Source organism: Crotalus tigris, unplaced genomic scaffold (genome assembly GCF_016545835.1).
Source record: "Crotalus tigris isolate CLP2741 ecotype Arizona unplaced genomic scaffold, ASM1654583v1 scf7180000017740.3459589, whole genome shotgun sequence".
In the NCBI taxonomy this organism is placed as follows: domain Eukaryota; kingdom Metazoa; phylum Chordata; class Lepidosauria; order Squamata; family Viperidae; genus Crotalus; species Crotalus tigris.
The window spans coordinates 473,792-495,737 of NW_024096607.1; the positions used below are offsets into that span (position 1 = coordinate 473,792).

Consider the following 21,946-nt stretch of genomic DNA (forward strand, 5'->3'; position numbering starts at 1 on the left):
CACACACACACACACACACACATACATATATATATATATATATATATATATATATATATATATATATGAATATTGAAAACAAAATGGTGATTCCTGGGTAGACTCATGTTAAATAATAAAATATACGAACACCAGGAGGTTACAAAACTATAAAAAGTTTTAATAGCATAAAACCAGAATAAAACCAAGCTTTCGCTGGCTTCTGCCAGCATCATCAGGGTGGCGTCCAGTCGATGGGAGAAGCTATTTATAAATGTGGCGCTCTTTGCGCCCGGCGTCTTGACCTCGTCATGGGTCCCAGCCAATCCACCTGCGTTTTGATCGTAGTTTCTGTATTGCAAGCTGTAATTTCCTCACTTTCCTTGCTTGTGCCGATACCACAGCTCTTCCTCTCTTCTTCGTATGACTGTAAGTCGGGGGGACTCTTTAATTCTACGTAGTTAAATGTGCACTGTCTGTGTTTATGTTGTTTATTCCCCTCATCCTCCCTCTTAGTACTCCCTATTTCCATTCTCCTCCCCGTTTCTCTGTTTACGATCCTCCTTCCCAACTATATCCTCATTGTTCGTCTCCGTAGCCCAGGATTCCATTGTGTTTGTATCATCCTGTTTCCCGATCGTTCATATCGCTTTGTTAACTCCCCTTTCTATTTTCTCTTCAACGGGAGTGATTTTAACATCCTCCCCGGAATTTGTGGCATCCACAAGTTGATTGTTAACCCCTTCTCCTGAGGGGGCTGTCCCCTCACTGTTGTTTAAACATTCACTCATTACATGGGGGTGTGCAATCCTCCTTAAAGGGAGAGAGGCGGAGTCCTTGCAATCATGATTTGCATCTCCTTGTACATTCCTACGGGAGGTCGTTCCTCTCAAATGTCTGTGGGAGCGTGTGGAGGCTCTAAGATTATAACAAACAGCCTCCCCATCTTCCCATAGTTCTCCTGCATTCTCAAGGCGAGAGCAGCTCAATAGGGAAATGTTGTGGGCGAAGTTAGTTGCAGAGTCGCCAGTGGAGTTACACATGTCATTCCGATCATTCAAATCATGGTTGTTTAATAGTCCGGGGTCCGTACAAGATCGCTTCTTTGTCAAACTCCTCACTGTTCCTGGGGAGACCCTCGATTCATTGGCAGTTGGCTCTTGGTTGTCAATACACTCCTGCACCCATGGAAGATGGGCATATGTTTCCGCAGGTGGAGAGTTACTCAGCTGCTGATTATTCCCTATCCGGGCATTTCCAAGGCTCGTCTCCTCCATCAACCATCTTTGCTGAAGGCACGTAATGTTACATTGTTTTCCTCCGTAGGGACGGTCACGCACTGCCCATGCTCTTAATGTTACGTGTGCTGGGCATAGGTCCACATGTCGGTTGATGGATTCTTCGTTGGAAAGCCACGCTTCTTTAAGGAGTCGGGCCCCCTTCGTGTTGTCACTGGCCATCACCTGCACATTATTAAAATTGAACCTATGCCAGATTCCAGCATATGCGCTCCGATTTGGGAATATTGGTCGCCTTTCCTTACCGCCAACTTATGGTCGTGAATTCTAGTTTTGACATGTTTGGAGGTCTCCCCCACATAATTGGCAGAGTAATTTTCACAGTTGATCCTGTAAATGACACTGGACTTCTCTATGGTGGGGAGTGGGTCTTTCAATCTCATCACCTTAGATCGCAATGTCTGGTTAGGGTTATGTGCCACCCTCATGTCATAGGGTGCCAATAGCCTAGCTGTGGCTTCTGAGACATTGCTAATGTAAGGGAGAGTAATGCGAAGTCTCTGTGATGTATGTTCTTCTATTTGAGACCTGACGTGGAGGGGGGGTCTGGATGGTAGTCCATGGCACCTGATGAACTTCATGGGGTAACCATTGTGCCTGCACACCTTAAAAAGGTGCTTCTTTTCTTCTGTCCTAGCCTTAGCAGTCTTGCAATGGGAGCCTACTCTCTTGAAGAGTGTTCTAATGCAGTTGGCCTTGTGGGCCACTGGATGGTTGCTATCATAGTGCAGAATTCTATCTGTGTGCGTGGACTTGCGGTAGACCCTGGTCCTCAGGGTTCCATTAGGTTGGCGATGGACCAGGACATCAAGAAATGCCAGCTCAACCTGGTGCTCTTCTTCTTCCGTAAACTGCAAATCCATGCACCCAGAGTTAAGTATGCCCACAAAGCCAGCTTTTTGGCTCCTCTTGATGATGACAACCATGATTTGAATGATCGGAATGTCACATGTAACTCCACCGGCGACTCTGCAACTAACTCCGCCCACGACATTTCCCTATTGAGCTGCTCTCGCCTTGGGAATGCAGGAGAACTACGGGAAGATGGGGAGGCTGTTTGTTATAATCTTAGAGCCTCCACACGCTCCCACAGGCATTTGAGAGGAATGACCTCCCGTAGGAATGTACAAGGAAATGCAAATCATGATCACAAGGACCCCACTTCTCTCCCTTTAAGGAGGATTGCACACCCCCAAGTAATGAGTGAATGTTTAAACAACAGTAAGGGGACAGCCCCCTCGGGAGAAGGGGTTAACAATCAACTTGTGGATGCCACAAATTCCGGGAAGGATGTTAAAATCACCCCCGTTGAGGAGAAAATAGAAAGGGGAGTTAACAAAGCGATACGAAAGATTGGGAAACAGGATGATACAAACACAATGGAATCCTGGGCTACGGAGACGAACAATGAGGATATAGTTGTGAAGGAGGATCGTAAACAGAGAAACAGGGGGAGGAGAATGGAAATAGGGAGTACTAAGAGAAAGGATGAGGGGAATAAACAACATAAACACAGACAGTGCACATTTAACTACGTAGAATTAAAGAGTCCCCCTGACTTACAGTCATACGAAGAAGGGAGGAAGAGCTGTGGTATCGGCACAAGCAAGGAAAGTGAGGAAATTACAGCTTGCAATACAGAAACTATGATCAAAACGCAGGTGGATTGGCTGGGACCCATGACGAGGTCAAGACGCCGGGCGCAAAGAGCGCCACATTTATAAATAGCTTCTCCCATCGACTGGACGCCACCCTGATGATGCTGGCAGAAGCCAGCGAAAGCTTGGTTTTATTCTGGTTTTATGCTATTAAAACTTTTTATAGTTTTGTAACTTCCTGGTGTTCATATATTTTATTATTTTATATATATATATGTTTTCTGAGGTTTTCGCGGGTATTTGTATGTAGGTCTTTGGTTATTCGGGTTTTCTCCCGCGTAAAATTGGAAGTGTCTTGGCGACGTTTCGACAAAGTCCCATTCGTCATCTTCACACACACACACACACACACACACACACACACACACAGATGCTAGAAAAGAAGTTGACATTATTTTTTCAGGTAAATAAAAAGGAAGAGACATCAACACAAAATTTGTGGGATACTACAAAAGCTTACATTCAGGGATTGACAATTGCATACAACTCTAAGAAAAACAAAGATAGGAGACTTCAACAAGGAAAATTACAAGAAGAATTTAAAAAAATAGAAGGTGATCTACAGAAGGACCCACAAAATAAAAAGATAAAAGAAAAATGGAATATTATAAAACACAAGATTAACCTGATAATACAAAAAGAAATGGCACAGAAAATTAGGACGGCGAAACAAAATTACTTTGAAAATGCGAATAAAACTGGTCGATGGTTGGCCTATAAATTAAAAAAAGAAAAAGGCAAAAGAACAATACATCAACTACAAGACAAAAGTGGAACAGTACAATATAGGCGGGAAGAAAAAAAGAATACAAAATTTCTTTTCAAAGCTATACCATCAGGAAGATATAGCAGATGATAAAATCAAACAATATATAGAGGCAGCAAAAATGAGCAAAATCATTGAAGAACAAAAGGAAATGTTGAATAGACCAATAACTGCAATACAACTAGAAACAGCATTGAAAAAACAAAAAAACAATAAATCACCAGGCCCAGATGGAATTCCAGTTGAGTTTTATAAAAAATAAACAAAAGTCACTACAATGGATAATGTTGGAGATTTACAATGAGGTGCTGGAGGAGGCGAAGATACCGACAATTTGGACTGAAGCAATCATCACCCTCATCCCTAAGGAAGACTCAGACCTGCAACAAATTCAAAATTATAGGCCGATTTCTTTACTGAATACAGATTATAAGACATTTACAACAATAATAGCAGAAAGGATTTAAAAAAATTGAATAACTACATCCACCCAGATCAAAATGGATTTCTACCAGGACGACAGATAAAAAATAATATGAGGATAATAATGAACACTTTAGAATTTTATGAAGTCCATCCTGAAAGATAAGCTACACTGGTTTTTCTTGATGCCCAGAAGGCATTTGATAATCTGAATTGAAAGTTTATTATAACACAATTGCACTATATGGATTTTGGGACAAAATTTGGAAAGATGGTTGAGAAAATATATACTAAACAACAGCTAGGGTAATTATAAATGATGAAATGACAGAAAAAACTGATATAACCAAAGGAGTAAGACAAGGATGCCCATTTTCCCCTCTTCTATTTATTTTATCATTAGAAATACTCCTGACAAAAATCAGAGAGGACCAAGAAATAAAGGGTTTAAAAACTAAGAAGGAAGAATATAAGATCCAAGCCTTCGCTGATGATTTGGTATTCATTTTGGAAGATCCATTAGAAACCAGCTTTAGATTGATTAAAAAAATAGAAGAATTCGGTGAGGTAGCCGGACTTAAGATTAATAAGAATAAATCCAAATTAATAACCAAAAATCTTACAAAGGCACAGGAAGGTGAAGATAAAACAAAGATAAGTATAACTAAGAAAATAAAATATTTAGGGATCTGGCTTACAGCAAAGTGTTCCTCGATTAAGGAGGACAATTATGATAAAATATTACCACCAGATAAAAAAAGATTTAGAAAATTGGGAAAATCTACAAATTTCATTTTTAGGGACGACCACTACGGTCAAAATGAATATATTGCCAAAAATATTATTTTTCTTCCAAGTTATTCTAATAAAATTAGGGAAAACATTCTTTCAAGAATTAAATAAATTGGTCACTAAATTTATATGGCAAAGGAAAAAACCCAGGATTAAATTAAAACTCTTGCAAGTTATGAAAGATAAGGGGATTGGCGTTACTAGAGTGGGAAATATACTACCAAGCATCAAGCCTAACTTGGCTAAAAGATTGGATGGAATTGAAAAATACTAGAGTTTTAACAATAGGACATGACTTGCAAGCGGGGTGGCATGCATTCCTATGGGACGAAAAATATAAAATACATAGACACATTGTTAGGAATGAATTGCTACAGACTTGGGAAAAAATAAAACAAAAACATTATATAAGAATTCCAATGTTGTTATCCTCAACAGAAGCTCTGAAACCCAAACCTACTGGATATAAATAAGATAATTAGATACAAGGAATTAGTAAACGAACAGAGAAATCTGAAAACAAAACAACAATTGGAACAAGATATAGGCAGAGAGATTGACTGGTGGACATTTACACAAATTCAATCTATATATACAAAAAATTATATGAAATACAAAAAGAGCCGCAAGAATTGGATAAAATTATACATGGAATAGAAATAAAATTAATTAGCAATTTATACAAATACCTATTGAGATACAAAATGGAAGACGAGGTTGTCAAAGACACAATGATTAGATGGGCAAAAAATTTCGGATATAATATAGAATTCGAGAAATGGGAAAAAATATGGGAAATAAACATAAAATTGACTATGTGAGCGGCATTCAAGGAAAACCAGTTGAAGATGCTTTACAGATGGCACCTTCCACCAGCAAAGCTTGCCAAGATGTTCCAGAACAATTTGCCAACATGTTGGAAATGTAAAAAAGTACATGGAACATATTATCATTTATGGTAGACATGCCCAGTTGCGAAAAAATACTGGACTAAAATAAGAAGATGGATCGAAGAAATAATAGACCAACCTGTAGACTGGAAACCAGAGATCTTTTTGTTGGGTATTTTAAACAGAAAATATAGTAAAGAAATACGGTACTTAATTCTACATATAACAACGGCAGCAAGAATAGCGTACATACAGTTCTGGAAAAATGAGAATATACCATCAGAGGAAGAAGCGATAAGAAAAATCCTGGACTTTGCTGAGATGGACAAATTAACAAAAGAGATAAAAGAAAAGGAAGACACAGAGTACTATCTAATATGGAACAAGTGGTATGACTGATTGGAGACTAGTAATAATAGAGGAGAATAAATGTGGAAAGATTAAAAGTGGAAAATGTGTGTATAATAATGTATAGTAATAATAATATGTATTATTCTTAGTATGAAGTATAGTATGAAGGAAGAAAAATACAAATAAGAAACAATGGGACAACAAGGACAAATATATCTAAAGAAGAATAAGGGGGGAAAATGTAAATAATAGAAGATTACCGTTATGAAATTGCTGTTTAAAAAAAGGAGTATACACTGTGTGTAAAAAATAAAAAAATATTTTTAAAAAAAGGTTGGGCTTAGTCAAAATAAGCCTATTTTTAAATTTTGTCCTATAGTAGATGTAATACTATATTCTGTTGGCATACCTATGGAATAATTGTTAATTAATATATTGAAGTTATACTTTGAAAAAGCAAGATAGCAATAGTACTGATGCTTTTGAAATTTTTTGTTGGAGAAAACTCCTAAGGATATAAATGGACAGCCAAGAAACAAACAAATAGATTTTCCAACAAATTAACCGAGATTTCTCAACAAGGCACAAATGAATAGGCTCAAATGATCTTACTTTGGACACATTATGCAAAGTCCTAGCTCTCTACAGAAGGTTCTAATACTGACAGAGTGAAAGGAAAAAGAAGAAGAGGACAACCAGAACGAAGTGGAGTCATGGACTCATGGTGCCAATATGCACCACTTGATAACCTAAAGAACCAGGTTAGGGTAGATTGTCATGGAGAAAATCCATTTATGTGGCTGCTAAGAACTGACATTGATTAGATGACTTATAATCAATCAATCAAAATAAAATTCAAATTGCAAACAATGAAAACAACTATTAAGAATACTTTTTAATAAAAAATAGCAACAGCAATCAATTCACCATTGGCTAGAACAAGATCACTACATAAAAATGAACTTTGCTAACTACCATTAGAGCCTTTTTCCAATCACATACAAAATTCATAGTTTTTGCAGTTGGCAATTTGCTTTTGCAAACTATAGTAAGTAGACAAACAAGAAAGGTTTTTTGGATTTGGCTAGCTTAGATTTGCCAGGACATATGGAGAACTGAAAGCAGAGCCAATGGCCATAGCAGAGACCTTCTCTACGGAGAAGAACTGGAGATCACACACATGTGCTCCAGATGGCTACTCTTCACAAGACGAGCACAGGATAGTGATTTTCTGCAGGTCTGAGCACCAGAACATAATAGGACTAGACATCTTGCTCGCAACTGTGGTAGAGACTTTTAAAGAATGCTAAGTTTGCAAACCTCATTTCTAATCATTTTTAGAAATTGCTCATTAACTATTTCTAAACTATTAGAGACTTTCAGACTGACAAGTTTGAAAATGCCACATCAGTCTACCTTCAATCCTGAATTAAAGAAAAATTTAATCATAAGCTAAAGTAAGTAAAGAATGTGAAACAAACAACAAAAAGCTAAATGTGATTTTGATCTTAGAAAGTTTGAAAATGACTAAGGGTCCAGATAAAATTGGAATAATAAAAATTTTACAATAATTTTTTGGAATATAATTAATTCCTAATGCTTTTATTTGCTGGTTAGTGACTGTAATAAAATATAATTATGGTCACCAACCAGAAAATAAAAGTATTAGGAATTAATTATAAAAAAAAAACTTCTTGTGGGAAATAGATTGCATTTTGGTTTTTACAAGACAAAGCAAAGATAATTATTTCATGATTTAAAAAACTGGATACCAAATAGGACCAAAGGTAGAGGAAAGATTTATAAACCTGCAAAATGTTTCAAAATGTACTAACAACGAAAATGTTGAAGGAGACTTTTGAAGAATTAAATCAGAAAATAGTAGCTACAATATCAACAGTGTCAATAATGATGTCTGTTTCTATGAATAAACTATGTCCAAAATATGGTCTTGAAGAACCAACAAATGTAGAAGAAATTTTATCTAACAAGATAGAAATAGTATCAAAAGTGGATTTATAATTTATAGGCCAAGAGAATGACTTAGAAAAAGCTATTTCACTAGATCTACAAAGACATTGCCTGAGGGTTTATAATTTAAAAAGGAAATACAAATGACAAACCAAACGAGTGATCCAGATAACTTTTTCCTACTGGCTTTATAAATGACGCTTGTTAAATCTTGAGGAATTCAGGAAAATGGAACAAAAAAAAAAGTGAAATGAAATGAAGTTCTATGACAATATTTGGATGAACTAAAGATTAAGATTGTTGGAAATAAAAGGAAAGAATATGAAGTTGGTTCATTTGTCAAGGCTAAAACAAGGTACTTACCTTTGGCAAGCATTTATGAACTTTCTGCTCACAGGAAGACTGAAAAGATGGATTTGTTTATAAATAAGAGATGTGAGGGCCACATGACCTGGATTTTGTAACTAACATAGATACTTGTATTTTAATTTAACTTATTTTCTCTTTTAAAATGATGTTCAGGTTCATTGCAGACTGGAATGTAGGAAAACTTTTATCTTATGGTTGTATGGATTGATTAGATAGCTTTAACATTCCTAAAGATAATTTACAGAATGATGTCTAGAGACTATCTCCTGATATGAAGTTTCTTAGTGTCAACTGGCATCTGTTATCTAACTTCAAGCAAGCGTTGTAGTTGATTTTCTATGCAAGGAGGGGTTACTCTTATCTTGACCAACCAACTTTCCTCTTTCATTTTTCTTTGTTGTGTTAACTATAAAAAGGAATGTATGACCGATCTCGAGGTTCTCTCTTTTCATAGGGAGATTCCACTTTATCAGATACCCTAATAAACTGCTTTTAATTGATCTTCCAACTTGGTTACTTATTGGGAAGTTAAACTGAGGCAGAACCTAGGGCCAGATGTGACTGTCAGATGGGATATGGAATGAAGAGATAAATGTTTGTAATCTTAGAGGGGTGAAGAGTCACTAAATCTGATTACAGTTGTGATAAAAGTTGGAAGTCACTTTATGTATTTCTTTTCTTTTACCATATTATATTTTTACTTTTCTTTCTTCTTTTTTCTTGCATATTTTATTCCATCTTTCTATTTTTTATGAGTTTGTATTAGATTTTACAATTATAATCAATATTATATATATATATATATAATTTTAATTAAATTATATAATTTTAATTAATTCTGATTATACAATTATAATCAAAATTTTATACAACAGATACAGACCGAAACCCCAACAGCATAGCAATGTCTGAAATGCCCACACATTCCACAGTGCGTATATTTGTATTTAGCAGCCTGCTTGAAAAAAAGAGTAAAATGCATAAAAACTACAAGGACAATATATTACAACACCAGAACTTATAGTAAAGAATGCAAAAACAACTGTACATTTACATAAGGGGGGGGGTCTGTTTTGAAATACCCAAAATGGTTCTCAATCTCTGAGTTTATGTTTTCCTGATTTACCCTTTTACCCAAACTGTTCTCTCAACAATAAGCCAACAACTGAAGCAAATACGGGTTATGTTTTATGGCTTTGGGGTAGTAATCCTGTGCCACCCTACTTTGTAATAAAAAAGGCATTTGAAACAAAATTAATCAGTTTGCTAATAAGTAATTAATTCTTAAGCACTTGATGCAATATGGTCAAACTGTATTTTAATTAGTAGAACTAATATTGTACTTACTTCTTTCTGAATGTACCCAGGAAGCATAAAATAAAGATTAATATTATGAAACAGTTCTCCATATTCCATGAAAATGAAAAGGTACTCAAAAATATTGTAGCAGTCTTCTTTAATTATTATTATAATAAATTATAAAAGCCAAAAATTACTTAGAATTAGTTCCCATTGCTGCAACAACATCTCTTATTGATTCATCTAAGATAAATGTGTAGTATACTATCCTGGGGAAATGCTAATATGCTATAATATCTGCTATAAATATACAAAACACCCTGGAAATAAAAAATAGGAATGAATTTGCAATTGCACATTCAATATTTTATCACTGCATTGTACTTTCTGTGTACAATAATAGTTTGGATTGATGTTCCTAAAGCTAAGTCTGTCTAGAATACTTGCCACAATTTTATATGTGCTGGAATTATAGCTGAGAATTATACAGTACTGGAAAACTATACATTTGGATGTAGTACGTTGGAGACACTTCTTAAAACACATCCAAATGATCCATTTCTGTCTTTCTCTCTCTCATTCACACAGAGTAAATACAATTTACTCCCAGATACTGTAGGTGCATTTCTTTTCAACAGTACATCAGTTTTATTGTATCAGCCACTGATACTGAACATTTCTAATTTTCATACTCACCAATATAGAAATGTAATAAAAATAGAAGTATACTTTATTTTAGCCATGTACCAAAGAACAAAACAAAGAAGCAACAAACTGAAATAATAAGTTACTTATTATGTATTAAGATCTTGTAATTCAATATTTACTCTAACTTTCTATTGCCCTAGTTGTTCACAGATCTGTTTTTTGATTATCTTTTCTAGGATCTTTCCAGTTATTGATGTTAAACTGATTGGTCTGTAGTTTCCTGGGTCCGTTTTTATTCCTTTCTTGAAGATGGAAATCACATCAGTCCTTTTCCAATCCTCAGGTACTTTCCCAGTGCTCCAGGATTTTTGAAAGATGTGGTGCAACGGTTCTGAGATAACATCTGTCAGCTCTTTCGCGAACCTCTGGCTGCCATCTCGCTGCCATCTCGCGAACCTCTGGCTCATCCTCCTCTGATTCCTTCTCCGACTCTTCTTCAGATTCATGGCTTTCTTTCAACTGCATGTTAAATTCATTGAGGGTCTTTTTCACCTACTCCATCACAGCTTCCATTGGCCCCGCTTTCGGCTCATCTTTCTCTCCATCTTTATCAGGAGAGGCAGGCTCTGGATTCTTTTTCTTTGCCTTCTTTTTTCCTCCTCCTTGGGTCAGGGTAACTTTTGGGGTTTTTTCTTCCCATCCTTCGTTCTTGCCGACCCCAAGTGACCATCTGGCTCGGTCTTCTTCACCAGAAGATCCAGTTTCCTCCAGGTCCCCGGAGAGGCTTTCATCTGCTTTTAGGCAGAGGAGATCTTCACCATTTCTCTGCCTGGAACTCCTCCAGGTAGATTTTGTTTGCGACTTCCCCAGTAGGGCAACAGCTTTTCCGGGCTGAATACTATGCAGACCTTGCCTTATGTAAGGACCCACTTCAACTAACCACCCAAGAAAGCAGAACTCTTGAAACAGGCATTGTCTCAAAAGGATACTTTTATTAGGGGTCAGTGACAGTAGGAAAGTCAAGGTGAGATCTGGAGAAAAGTCCACTGAAACGGTATAGTTAAGCAAGCAATATTCCTCCTCTCACCAAAGTCATAATGTCCATTTGAAATCCAGCCAATCCACAGGTGGTCTGAAGAGCGGGTAACTGGCACAGTTGGTGCGCATCTCAAGGTCTTCTCCGGTTTCGTTTTGCAACCGTCTCCATGATAAGGGGGACACATTCCTTTCTCAAAAGGATGGAGGCAGCAGGAGAGAGTAGAAAGCAAAATTATTCCAAGCTAATGTAAAGCTCCCCCTACCCCCAGCAGAACGGCAGGCCCCAAAAGTAGAGTATATATGCAAGGTAAAGAATAGGAATCTTGAGGCATGGGATGAAGTGAACTTGTCTGGAGCAAATCAGTTATGACTAAAATTACAGTCTTGTTTGCACTTTCAGGCAGTTCCACAATGAAATCCATAGAAATCTCTCTCTCCAGGGTGCTGATGGACTGGCTACCCGCTGCAGTAACCCAGGGGTTTCCCCTGTCGTCTTTTTGTTGCAGCACAAGTGGGGCAGCTTGCCACGTAGCTTTCCATGTACTTTTTTAATTCAGACCACCAGAATTGTCTTTTAATAAGATGTAAGGTTTTTACAAAACCAAAATATCCAGAGGTCTTTGAATCATGACCAGCTTGCATTACTTTAAGTCTCAATGCTGCTGGGACATAAAGTTTCTCCCAATCCATCTTTTAATGTACACAGGTTATTATGGTTGTAATACCATTCATCAGTTTTAAGGCTGTTTTAAATTCCTGTAATACAGTCTTTTCAACTGAACCTACTGGTTTTGATTGGGCCCTGGTGATTACAGGGGCCACTAATTGGTAAGGTTGTAGAAATGGCTTGGCCACTTCTGCTTTCTTGCTGTTGTATTGTGGAAGTCTGGATAATGCATCAGTAAAAAGTTTTTCCCCCCAGGGAGGTAGTGAAAAAATTAAAACGATGGAAATGCTGGGACCACCGTGCTTGCTTAGGGGAGAGTTTTCTAGGAGTTTTCATATGATCGAGGTTCTTATGATCAGTCCACATCTGGAATGGTATTTTATTATCTTCCAGGAAATGCCTCCAGGTTAGTAAATCCCATTGTATGATATAGGCTTCTTTCTCCCAAGCTGCCCACCTTTGCTCAGTTTTGAGAGCTTCCTTGAGGTGTAAGCACAGGATTGTAATTGTCCATCTTTATTTCTCTGTAATAACACTACTCCCACAGCAACTTCATTGGCATCAGCCTGAATTATAAAGAGTTGGTCTGGGTCTGAATGTTTTAAAACCGGCTCCATACAAAAAACTCTCTTAAGATTTCCAGTCTTGCGCAGTAGCACAGCAGGCAAGGGATTTTGGGGCTCCATGCCCTTTGGCTGAATTTCTCCCTGTTAGGGACCCTAAAAGCGCCAGAAGCCACCCCAAAGAGGTGGCAAAGAAGGAAATAAATCTCATGGACCACAGAGAAATGGCGGTCAACCCGATCGGTCCAGGAGAAGCCTTCCAGAAATCAACAGGAGAAAAGCTAGCCTAGCTTCAGAGTCTAGCCCAAGCTACAAGCAACCAAAGTCAAAAAGCACCATTTTAAGCTGATTGTAAATAGTGCGTTTGAATCTGGGTAAGATCATCAATTTTCTCTATCCTACTTATTAACTTTCCTGGAAAGAAAATTCCCAAGAAGCAAAAAACCTCCTAATGTGAAGGAAGGGGATTTTTGCCCCACTCTTTTACTAATGGAAGCGATGAATTAAACCTTTTATGGAGGACCAAAACATACAGAAATGAAATGAATATAAAACCTAAATTTGGGTAAGTTTGGAATTGTTGAATAGTTAAGATTCTCATTTTAAAGGCAATTTTCTATTTTGATAATTTGAAAAATAAACTGGTGCTGACATCTAGTGGTGGATAAAGACTATGACAGCTATGGCTTTTATATAGGATTTGGCAAAATCTGGAAAAAACTAGTCTGTGCTTGTGACATTCAAAGCTATAACAATAGAGAACAGCTGTGACAAAAAAGAAAACAATTTGGGTTGCACAGAAAGAGAGGATTATAAACTTCAGGAAACCTTTTTGAACCTTTAATAGATAAATATCTACTAAACTGTGACTCTAAAGCTATTTGCAGAGAAAAGAAAATCTCGATTCTTGACCACTATAATAAATCAGAGACTTGCAGAAAGAACTTATCAAGAAAAAATAAATACCTTTCAAGAGGAGACATATGAGATGCTGCAACTAATTCAAACAACAATGACTTCAAATCACAAAGAAATCCAAAATAACTTTGAAAATATAAACCAATTCATCTCCAATTCAACTTTACAACAAAAAAATTTCCAGGAAATAACTATAGAGAAGGAGCAGATAAAACAGATAATTGAACACAAATTCAAGGATAGAGACTCAAAAATGGAACTTAACACATCAAAGAAGTATGATTTAACCCAAGTGGGAAAAAATTTACAAGAAATATTGGTTTTGGAAAAAGCAAGTTATAATTTAAGACCACAAGACAAATTTGAGGATAAGAAAAAAGACTGGTCAAAATGGATTGCAGAGACATCAGGAACACCACTAGAACTGGAGAGATAAAAAATGATAAGAGATACAGAGAGAAAAAGAAGGAAAAAGATTTTCAACACACATGAAAGAGCAAATGCCTCTTACAAAGATATTGTACTTGACTTATTTTTTATATCTACAGTGACACCTACAAGAATATGGAAAGACTCTTTGATTCAGCAGAATATATTGATTAAAGATATTGGGCAAAAGAAAAAGGCCAAAGTGAAAATTAAGAAAATAGATGATGGGACTTATCAAAGAGAATATTTAAAAAAGAAACACCTGTTTGAATATGGTTAAAGTAATAGAAAGATTTTGTATATGAATTTTACTTTAAGAGGGAGGAGTCCCTCAAATAACATAGTACTCTCTCTTTCTTCTCTTTTCTCTTATTTCTTGATATGATTACTATAAAAGAGTTAGAATGGCTTATATATAAGGACATATTTTAGACATTTAAATGTGATTGATTTTAAGAAAATTACAATAGATTAAAAATGTTTTGAATAAGAGTTAAAAGACTAAATGACTAGATTTATTAAATGGAATATTTAAAGATTAAATATATTCTTAATTATGGTAAAAAAGAATGGAAATTTTTTGGAAATAAATATGTATTAGCTTAGGGGAAACATGGGCTTTCAGTAATATACTATTTTTTATCCCTCTTTACTCTTGTTCTTTTTTTAGTCTTATTTATTCCTTAAGTAAGGTAAAAGTTATGGGATGGTTTACCTGAGAAAAAAATAAAATCAAATATTTAAATGTAATTAACTTTGAGAAAATCTTAACCAGTAAGAATGTCTTGAATATTGTGGGAAAAACTAATGTAAATAAGAACTATAAACGGGATCTATGATGAGGCAACCAAAATGACTAGATAGAAAAGAAATATTATATTGATGTGATTATTATCTGTGGAAATATTAGAAAAAAATTTATACTCAATTGTTATCTATCAAAACAATTAATAATTGTATTAACTTAAGGTTGGTAAAAGAGAACATTATGAGAAGAAGAGGAAGTAAAGCTATTATGTGGATTATAGATCATAGAAACCAATTGTTAGCGAATGTTTTTTAAATGTAAACCCAGACAACACACTGTTTACCGAATATTAAGGTGATCATGTTAAAAAATTAATAAAATATATTATTAAAAAAAGAAAGAAAAAAGTCTCTTAAGTTTTTCAAAAGCTGCTTGGCATTCACCTATCCATTTCAGTAGTTGACTGGGCTTAGGCTTATCTCCCCCTCTTGTTTTCAATGTTTGTGATTGGGAGGGCAATTTGTGCAAAAGATGGGATGAATTGCCTATAGAAGTTTGCAAATCCTAGGAAACTTTGCAACTGTTTCCTGGTTTTTGGGGGAGCCCAGTCCAAAAGTACCCTCATCTTCTCAGGGTCCATCTCTATTCCTTCATTTGATATGTGATAGCCCAGGTAATCTATGTGATCTTTGTGAAATTCACACTTTGACAGCTTGGCATATAGTTTAGCAGAGCGCAGTTTTTTCAATACTGGTCTGACCAGTTTAATGTGTTCATCTTTGGTTTCGATGTAAATAAAGATATCATCCAGATAAACTAAGACCCCCTTATATAGGTGATCACGTAGAACTTTGTTGATCAGCTGCATGAATACTGCAGGGGCCCCTTGTAATACAAACGGGAGAACTTTAAACTGGTAGCAACCCAATGGGAAATTGAAAGCAGCTTTCCACTCATCACCTTTTTTATTCTTATGTGGTAATAAGCCTCTCTCAAATCCAGTTTTGAAAAGAAAAATCCTTTCGATAGGTGCACTAACATGTCCTTCATTAAAGGTAATGGATACATGTTTTCCCTGCACACAGTGTCCAGATTTCTATAATCAATGCAGAGACGAAGACAGGCATCTTTCTTTTCTCTGAACAAAACAGGGGCTGCCACCTGAGGTCTGGCTGGCTTGGTAAAACCCCGCACTAAGTTCTTTTTGATAAATTTGTCCAGTTCAGTTAGCTCCCTGGGAGTCATCAAATACATTTTTGGCTTTGGTAATTTTGCCCCTGGAATGATCTCAATAGCACAGTCTGTGGGTTGATGAGGTTAATCCGCCCCCTGTCCACTGAATGCTTCAACTAAATCTCTGTATTCCATTGGAAGGCTTTGCAAATCTGACTCACTGAGGACAGAGGCAAAATCACGATGTAATCCTCATATCTTTCAGGTTTCTTTAGGAATGGGCGGGGCTCCTACCTGTGGGAATCTCAACTGGCCTTCCTCCAGTTGATCATAGGGTTCCATTTCTTTAGCCAAGCCAACCCCAAAACTAACGATCACTCCATACAGGGAGCCACAATAAACACTAAAGTCTCTGTGTGGCCACCCAGGATGAAGTGTCTGGTAACAAAACTTGCAGGCACCCCCCTGCGACTGAACTGTCCAGTTGGCAAAAAGTTATTGGGGTTTTTAGTCTCCTGAGGGGAATTTCCATTTTACCCACCAATTCTGGGCTAATCATACAATGGGTGCACCCCAAGTCCAGTAAGGCTGGTAATTTCACTGTACTCCCAGTGCTTGGTATGAACAGTTCTAGGGGCACTGTAATGGGGTCTATTGGTGCACTCACCAAAGGGTTGTCTTCATAATCATCTTCCGCTGCTCTTGGGTCATCATGGTGTGGACCCGGAGCTTGACCCTCTCGATTGCGATCCCAGGGGAGCTCTATGGTTTCCTCGGACCTCATAGCAATCTCCCTTGGGTGTGATGGGGTTCTTGGAGGTCTCCCAGCTGCTAGATGATCTCCTCCTTTGGCAGGTGTCTTGCCAAGGCTCTATGTCCTTCCTTGTCACATTTGAAGCAGGCAGTGCTGCGAGGTGGGGCAGGTGAATATCGGGCGGTCTTCCCTCACTTCTCAGTCTGCGGCTAGAAGCTTGATCTCACTGGCCGGTGCTGATGCTTGCATTGATCAATCTCCACTTCCTCAGCTAGCAGGCACCAGTCGTACAGCTGTCCCGGGGCTCCGCAGGCTATGCGGGCATTGTACAGCTCTTGACTGAGTCCATTCTGGAAACAGCTTACCAGGATGTCCCCTGGCCAGCCCAGGCGACTGGCCAACTCTCTGAACTCCTTGGTATACTCAGCAACTGGTCTTCTCTCTTGCTTCACTGTCTTAATCTATTCCCGGGCTTTCTTATCGGTCTTCGAAGGGTCTGCAGAGGGCAGCCATAAAATAGTTGAAATTTCTCAATTCGGGTGCATTACAATTATACAGGGTCACTATCCAGTCAGCTGCTCTACCTTCTAGCGCTAGAGTGACCACTCAAACTTTCTTGACATCAGTAGGCAGTGTTCTCCCATAGATTTGCATGTAGATGAACTCTTGTGCCAGGAAATAACCCAGTCGCTTCGTGTCTCCATCAAACCTCACCCCAATAGGGATAAATTTCACCTTGACTGGCTGAGGTGCTCTGCTTCTGGCTCCTTGAGATGGATGGCCCCACCGCTGTGCTGCCTCTTGGGCTCCAGCTGCTGCCATCTCGCAAACCTCTGGCTCATCCTCCTCTGATTCCTTCTCCGACTCTTCTTCAGATTCATGGCTTTCTTTCAACTGCATGTTAAATTCATTGAGGGTCTTTTTCACCTACTCCATCACAGCTTCCATTGGCCCCGCTTTCGGCTCATCTTTCTCTCCATCTCTATCAGGAGAGGCAGGCTCTGGATTCTTTTTCTTTGCCTTCTTTTTTCCTCCTCCTTGGGTCAGGGTAACTTTTGGGGTTTTTTCTTCCCATCCTTCGTTCTTGCCGACCCCAAGTGACCATCTGGCTCGGTCTTCTTCACCAGAAGATCCAGTTTCCTCCAGGTCCCCGGAGAGGCTTTCATCTGCTTTTAGGCAGAGGAGATCTTCACCATTTCTCTGCCTGGAACTCCTCCAGGTAGATTTTGTTTGCGACTTCCCCAGTAGAGCAACAGCTTTTCCGGGCTGAATACTATGCAGACCTTGCCTTATGTAAGGACCCACTTCAACTAACCACCCAAGAAAGCAGAACTCTTGAAACAGGCATTGTCTCAAAAGGATACTTTTATTAGGGGTCAGTGACAGTAGGAAAGTCAAGGTGAGATCTGGAGAAAAGCCCACTGAAACGGTATAGTTAAGCAAGCAATATTCCTCCTCTCACCAAAGTCATAATGTCCATTTGAAATCCAGCCAATCCATAGGTGGTCTGAAGAGCGGGTAATTGGCACAGTTGGCGTGTATCTCAAGGTCTTCTCTGGTTTTGTTTCTTTGCAACCCTCTCCATGATAAGGGAGACACATTCCTTTTTCAAAAGGATGGAGGCAGCAGGAAAGAGTAGAAAGCAAAGGTTATCCCAAGCTAATGCACAGCTCCCCCTCCCCCCAGCAGAATGGCAGGCCCGAAAAGTAGAGTATATATATATGTGCAAGGTAAAGAATAGGGTTTTTGGGGCCTGACAATAATTGTATGAACACAATTTATTCAGTTTAGATCTCACTTTTCCTTTAGGAGCTCAAGGCAATATGCAATATATTTTTCCAACAGAAAACTTATGAAGTAGTTGAGATCAACCAGTGCAGTGGTTCTCAACCTGTGGGTCGGGACCCCATTTGGGGTCAAACGACCATTTCACGGGGGTCACCAAACAATGCAGTCCGCCATTTTTTCCCCTTTTCCTTAGCTGTGCTACTCCCTTTTATTCTATTGGCTTTTGAAAGCCAATAGAATAGACTCTCTTGAACAGAGTCTAATTCTATTGGCTTTCAAAAAGCCAATAGGAGTTGTCCATGCTGTCTCTGCCCTGCTGAGCCCGCCAAAAGTCCCATTCTGCAAACGGTGCTGCAAGTTGTCTGCAGCGAAGGCGAACTGTCTGGAAGTTTCCACCCCTCCCTGCTGAGCAACTACTAAAAATGTAAGTAAAAGAGGGCCAGGGGTGGGAGGTGAGAGGCCGGCGGGCGCAGGGAGGGTTGCTGGGGTGCGTGGGGCCCGGCAGGTGCCTTACCTCCCTTAGACTGGGCCAGCTGGTGGCCCAGCCGGTGGTTGGCCTGCGCCGTCTCTGCCGCTTGCCAGCTAAGCCTTGGCCGGTGCAGGGGGTGGCACCACACATGCGCGGCACTCGCGGGCAGGGAAAGTCCTCGACTTACGACCGGTTGGGTAGTCCTCGACTTATGACCGGTTGGGGGATCGCGGCATTAAAAAGGTTGAGAACCACTGAACCAGTGAGTTCTATGATTGAGTACAAACTTGAAAACAATTCTCTGAGGTCCTTGTCCAACATTTTAAACATTACTTGCATATTTTAAAAAACAGCAATCATATATCAATTAACAATTCTTGGGATTCATTCACTTATTCAATTTAGTTGATACTTCCTGGTCAAGAGTCTATATCATCTATATCTATACTATCTATATTTATATCTATATCATGTATGTATATATATATATATATATATATATATATATATATATATATATATATATATATCTTTCTCTTCCTCCCCCATATAAAGGAATAAGTGTTCGCAATGCAGAACCCTTTGCATCCATGGAAATTCCTAATGCCTTGAATCCTAATTTTCCAGTCTTTTTAGCAAAAACTATCATATTTTTCTAATGTATAAACATGGATTATTGTTAGTTCTTCTTTCAAAGGAGGAGGACAAGGAGGAGGAGAGAAGAAGATGATCATTCAATCAGAAACCATGCTTACCTAGGAGACAATTTATATCCATGTTGCAAGTATGTGCTGAGTGATCCTGTTGCAGCAAGTAAAAGGCCAAGGTATGCAGGTGAAGGCTTCATAGGTCTGGAAGAGAACTCAGGATGAAACTGAACACCGATGAAATATGGGTGATCTAAAGATACATAAACAGACAAACTGAAGAAGTTAGTAACATAGTATAAAAATCAAATTTCTTTAACATAAAACAATAATTGTTTCAATTATTAAACTATTAATAATGATAAAATCATGAATAATTATTAATAAATAATTCAATTCTGATTTTTATACAAATGTATGTGGATTGTGCTATTTGGTGATATAACCAAGAAAATTTATACCTTACTATATTCAGATAGCCCTCGACTTATGACCACAATTGAGACTGGAACTTCTGTTGCTAAACAATGTGATTGTTAACTAAATTGTACTTGATTTTAGGACCATTTTTGCCACAGTCATTAAATGAATCACTGTAGTCATTAAGCAAATTATATTGTCATTAAGCGAATCCAGCTTTTCCCATTGACTTTGCTTGCCAGAAACCCCCTGGAAAGATCGCAAATGGCGATCACGTGATTCTGAGATGCTGCAACCATTGTAATATATATGACAGTTGTCAAGTGCCCAAATTTTGATCTTGTGACCACAAAGACACTGCAACTGTTATAAGTATGAGGACCAGTTGTAAGTTACTTTTTTCAGCACCATCATAACTTTGAATGGTCATTAAAGAAATGCTTGTAAGCTGAGGACTATCTGTAAACATAATGATTCTTATTTTCCATAGGGTGGAGGTGAGGCTGAATTTTATAGTTTAGGCCGGGGGTTCTCAACCTTGGCAACTTTAAGACTTGTGGACTTCAACTCCCAGAATTCCTCAGCCAGCAAAGCAAAGCTGGCTGAGGAATTCTGGGAGTTGAAGTCCACAAGTCTTAAAGTTGCCAAGGTTGAGAACCCCTGGTTTAGGCTGATGTCAGGAAATGGTAGCTATTCTTAGTTGGATAACAATGTTTAGTTCAGTACAGGTTCTCATATATAATTTTGTCATTCTTAATTATTATCATGGCAGAGAAGCCTTTTAAAAATCCATTTGATTTTTTGGTCCTAGACTGTCAGCTCTCATCCTACTATATTCAGTCTCTAAATGTTTCAGTTTGATGGGAAAGGCCACTTTTTGAACAGTTTCCCAGTAATGCACAAGAAAATGTGTCTAATATTGGTAAATGTGGCATTCCCAGCCATTACAAAATAAATGGCTTGAGTTAATAGTTCACAATAGACATCAAGATAGATAGAACTAATGAAGTCAGGAATCTACATCTGTTTCATACAGTTGTCCGGATTCTATTTGAATATATTCAGTAAAAAGAGTTCATCAAGTATCTTGATAATCTGATATCCTGTAAACTGCTCTTACTAGTTTATGCCCTTCCTAACATTCAAGTAGAAATGGTGTTCTAGGTTCATTTTGCTGCTTTATGCTTATTTCTAATCATTCTTAATTATTTATAATGAAGTAAAATAAATTCCTAGATTGTTTTTAAGATGCTTAAAAATTACCTGCTTTATAACGTAATCTAGAATCATCCAGATATCAATTTCAAGCTCACTATTCAGTTTGTCCTTTAAAAAAAAAAAAAAAGAACATCTGTCCTATTCCAGTCATCTGGAACTTCACAAATCTTCAAAATTTAACAAGGATGACAAATACAGCAAATAGCTTAGAAGGGCAATCCTTCTAGTCCTGGAGATTTAAACTTGACAAGTTATCTTATTTTACTTTCTGAAATTGTTAACTACCTCATCATATTGTGGGCATATTGAAAAAGTAATACATCTCGAAAAGCATTTGAAAAAGTCATCCATTATTTGATTAGCAAGTTTATTTATCTGCTATGCAGATCTATAGCTGACTTACACCCATAAGTGCTCATTAACGGCTTCTTTTTAAAATGAAGTGGCATCTCCAATGAGATTCCACAAGTTTTGATCCTATTGTTCAACAGTTGTATTAATGACTTAATTGAAGAGATAGGGAAAATGCTTATTAAATATGCATATGCATATTCTACCTAGAAGGCAGAAATAAAACAATTCTGAAAAATAAGCAAAGTTTCCTAAAAAAAATAAGATGAAATTTAATTAAGATAAATGCAAATGTTTACACTTAAAAAACAGAAAACTT

General features: G+C 37.7%; 1 protein-coding gene across 8 annotated transcripts in view; it reads right to left on the minus strand.

Annotated features, from left to right (window-relative positions):
• Positions 1-21,946, minus strand: part of CTPS2 (CTP synthase 2) — a 220,187-nt gene that overhangs the window by 23,940 nt on the left and 174,301 nt on the right. For 6 of the 8 annotated variants that reach the window (XM_039339887.1, XM_039339883.1, XM_039339886.1 and 3 more), the window contains one exon: positions 19,747-19,891. In XM_039339887.1, the coding sequence (XP_039195821.1) occupies positions 19,747-19,891 (145 nt within the window). Of the gene's footprint in view, positions 1-18,081; positions 18,338-19,746; positions 19,892-21,321; positions 21,385-21,946 lie in introns of those variants that run through there. The other 2 variants (XM_039339885.1, XM_039339889.1) reach the window with 2 other exon arrangements.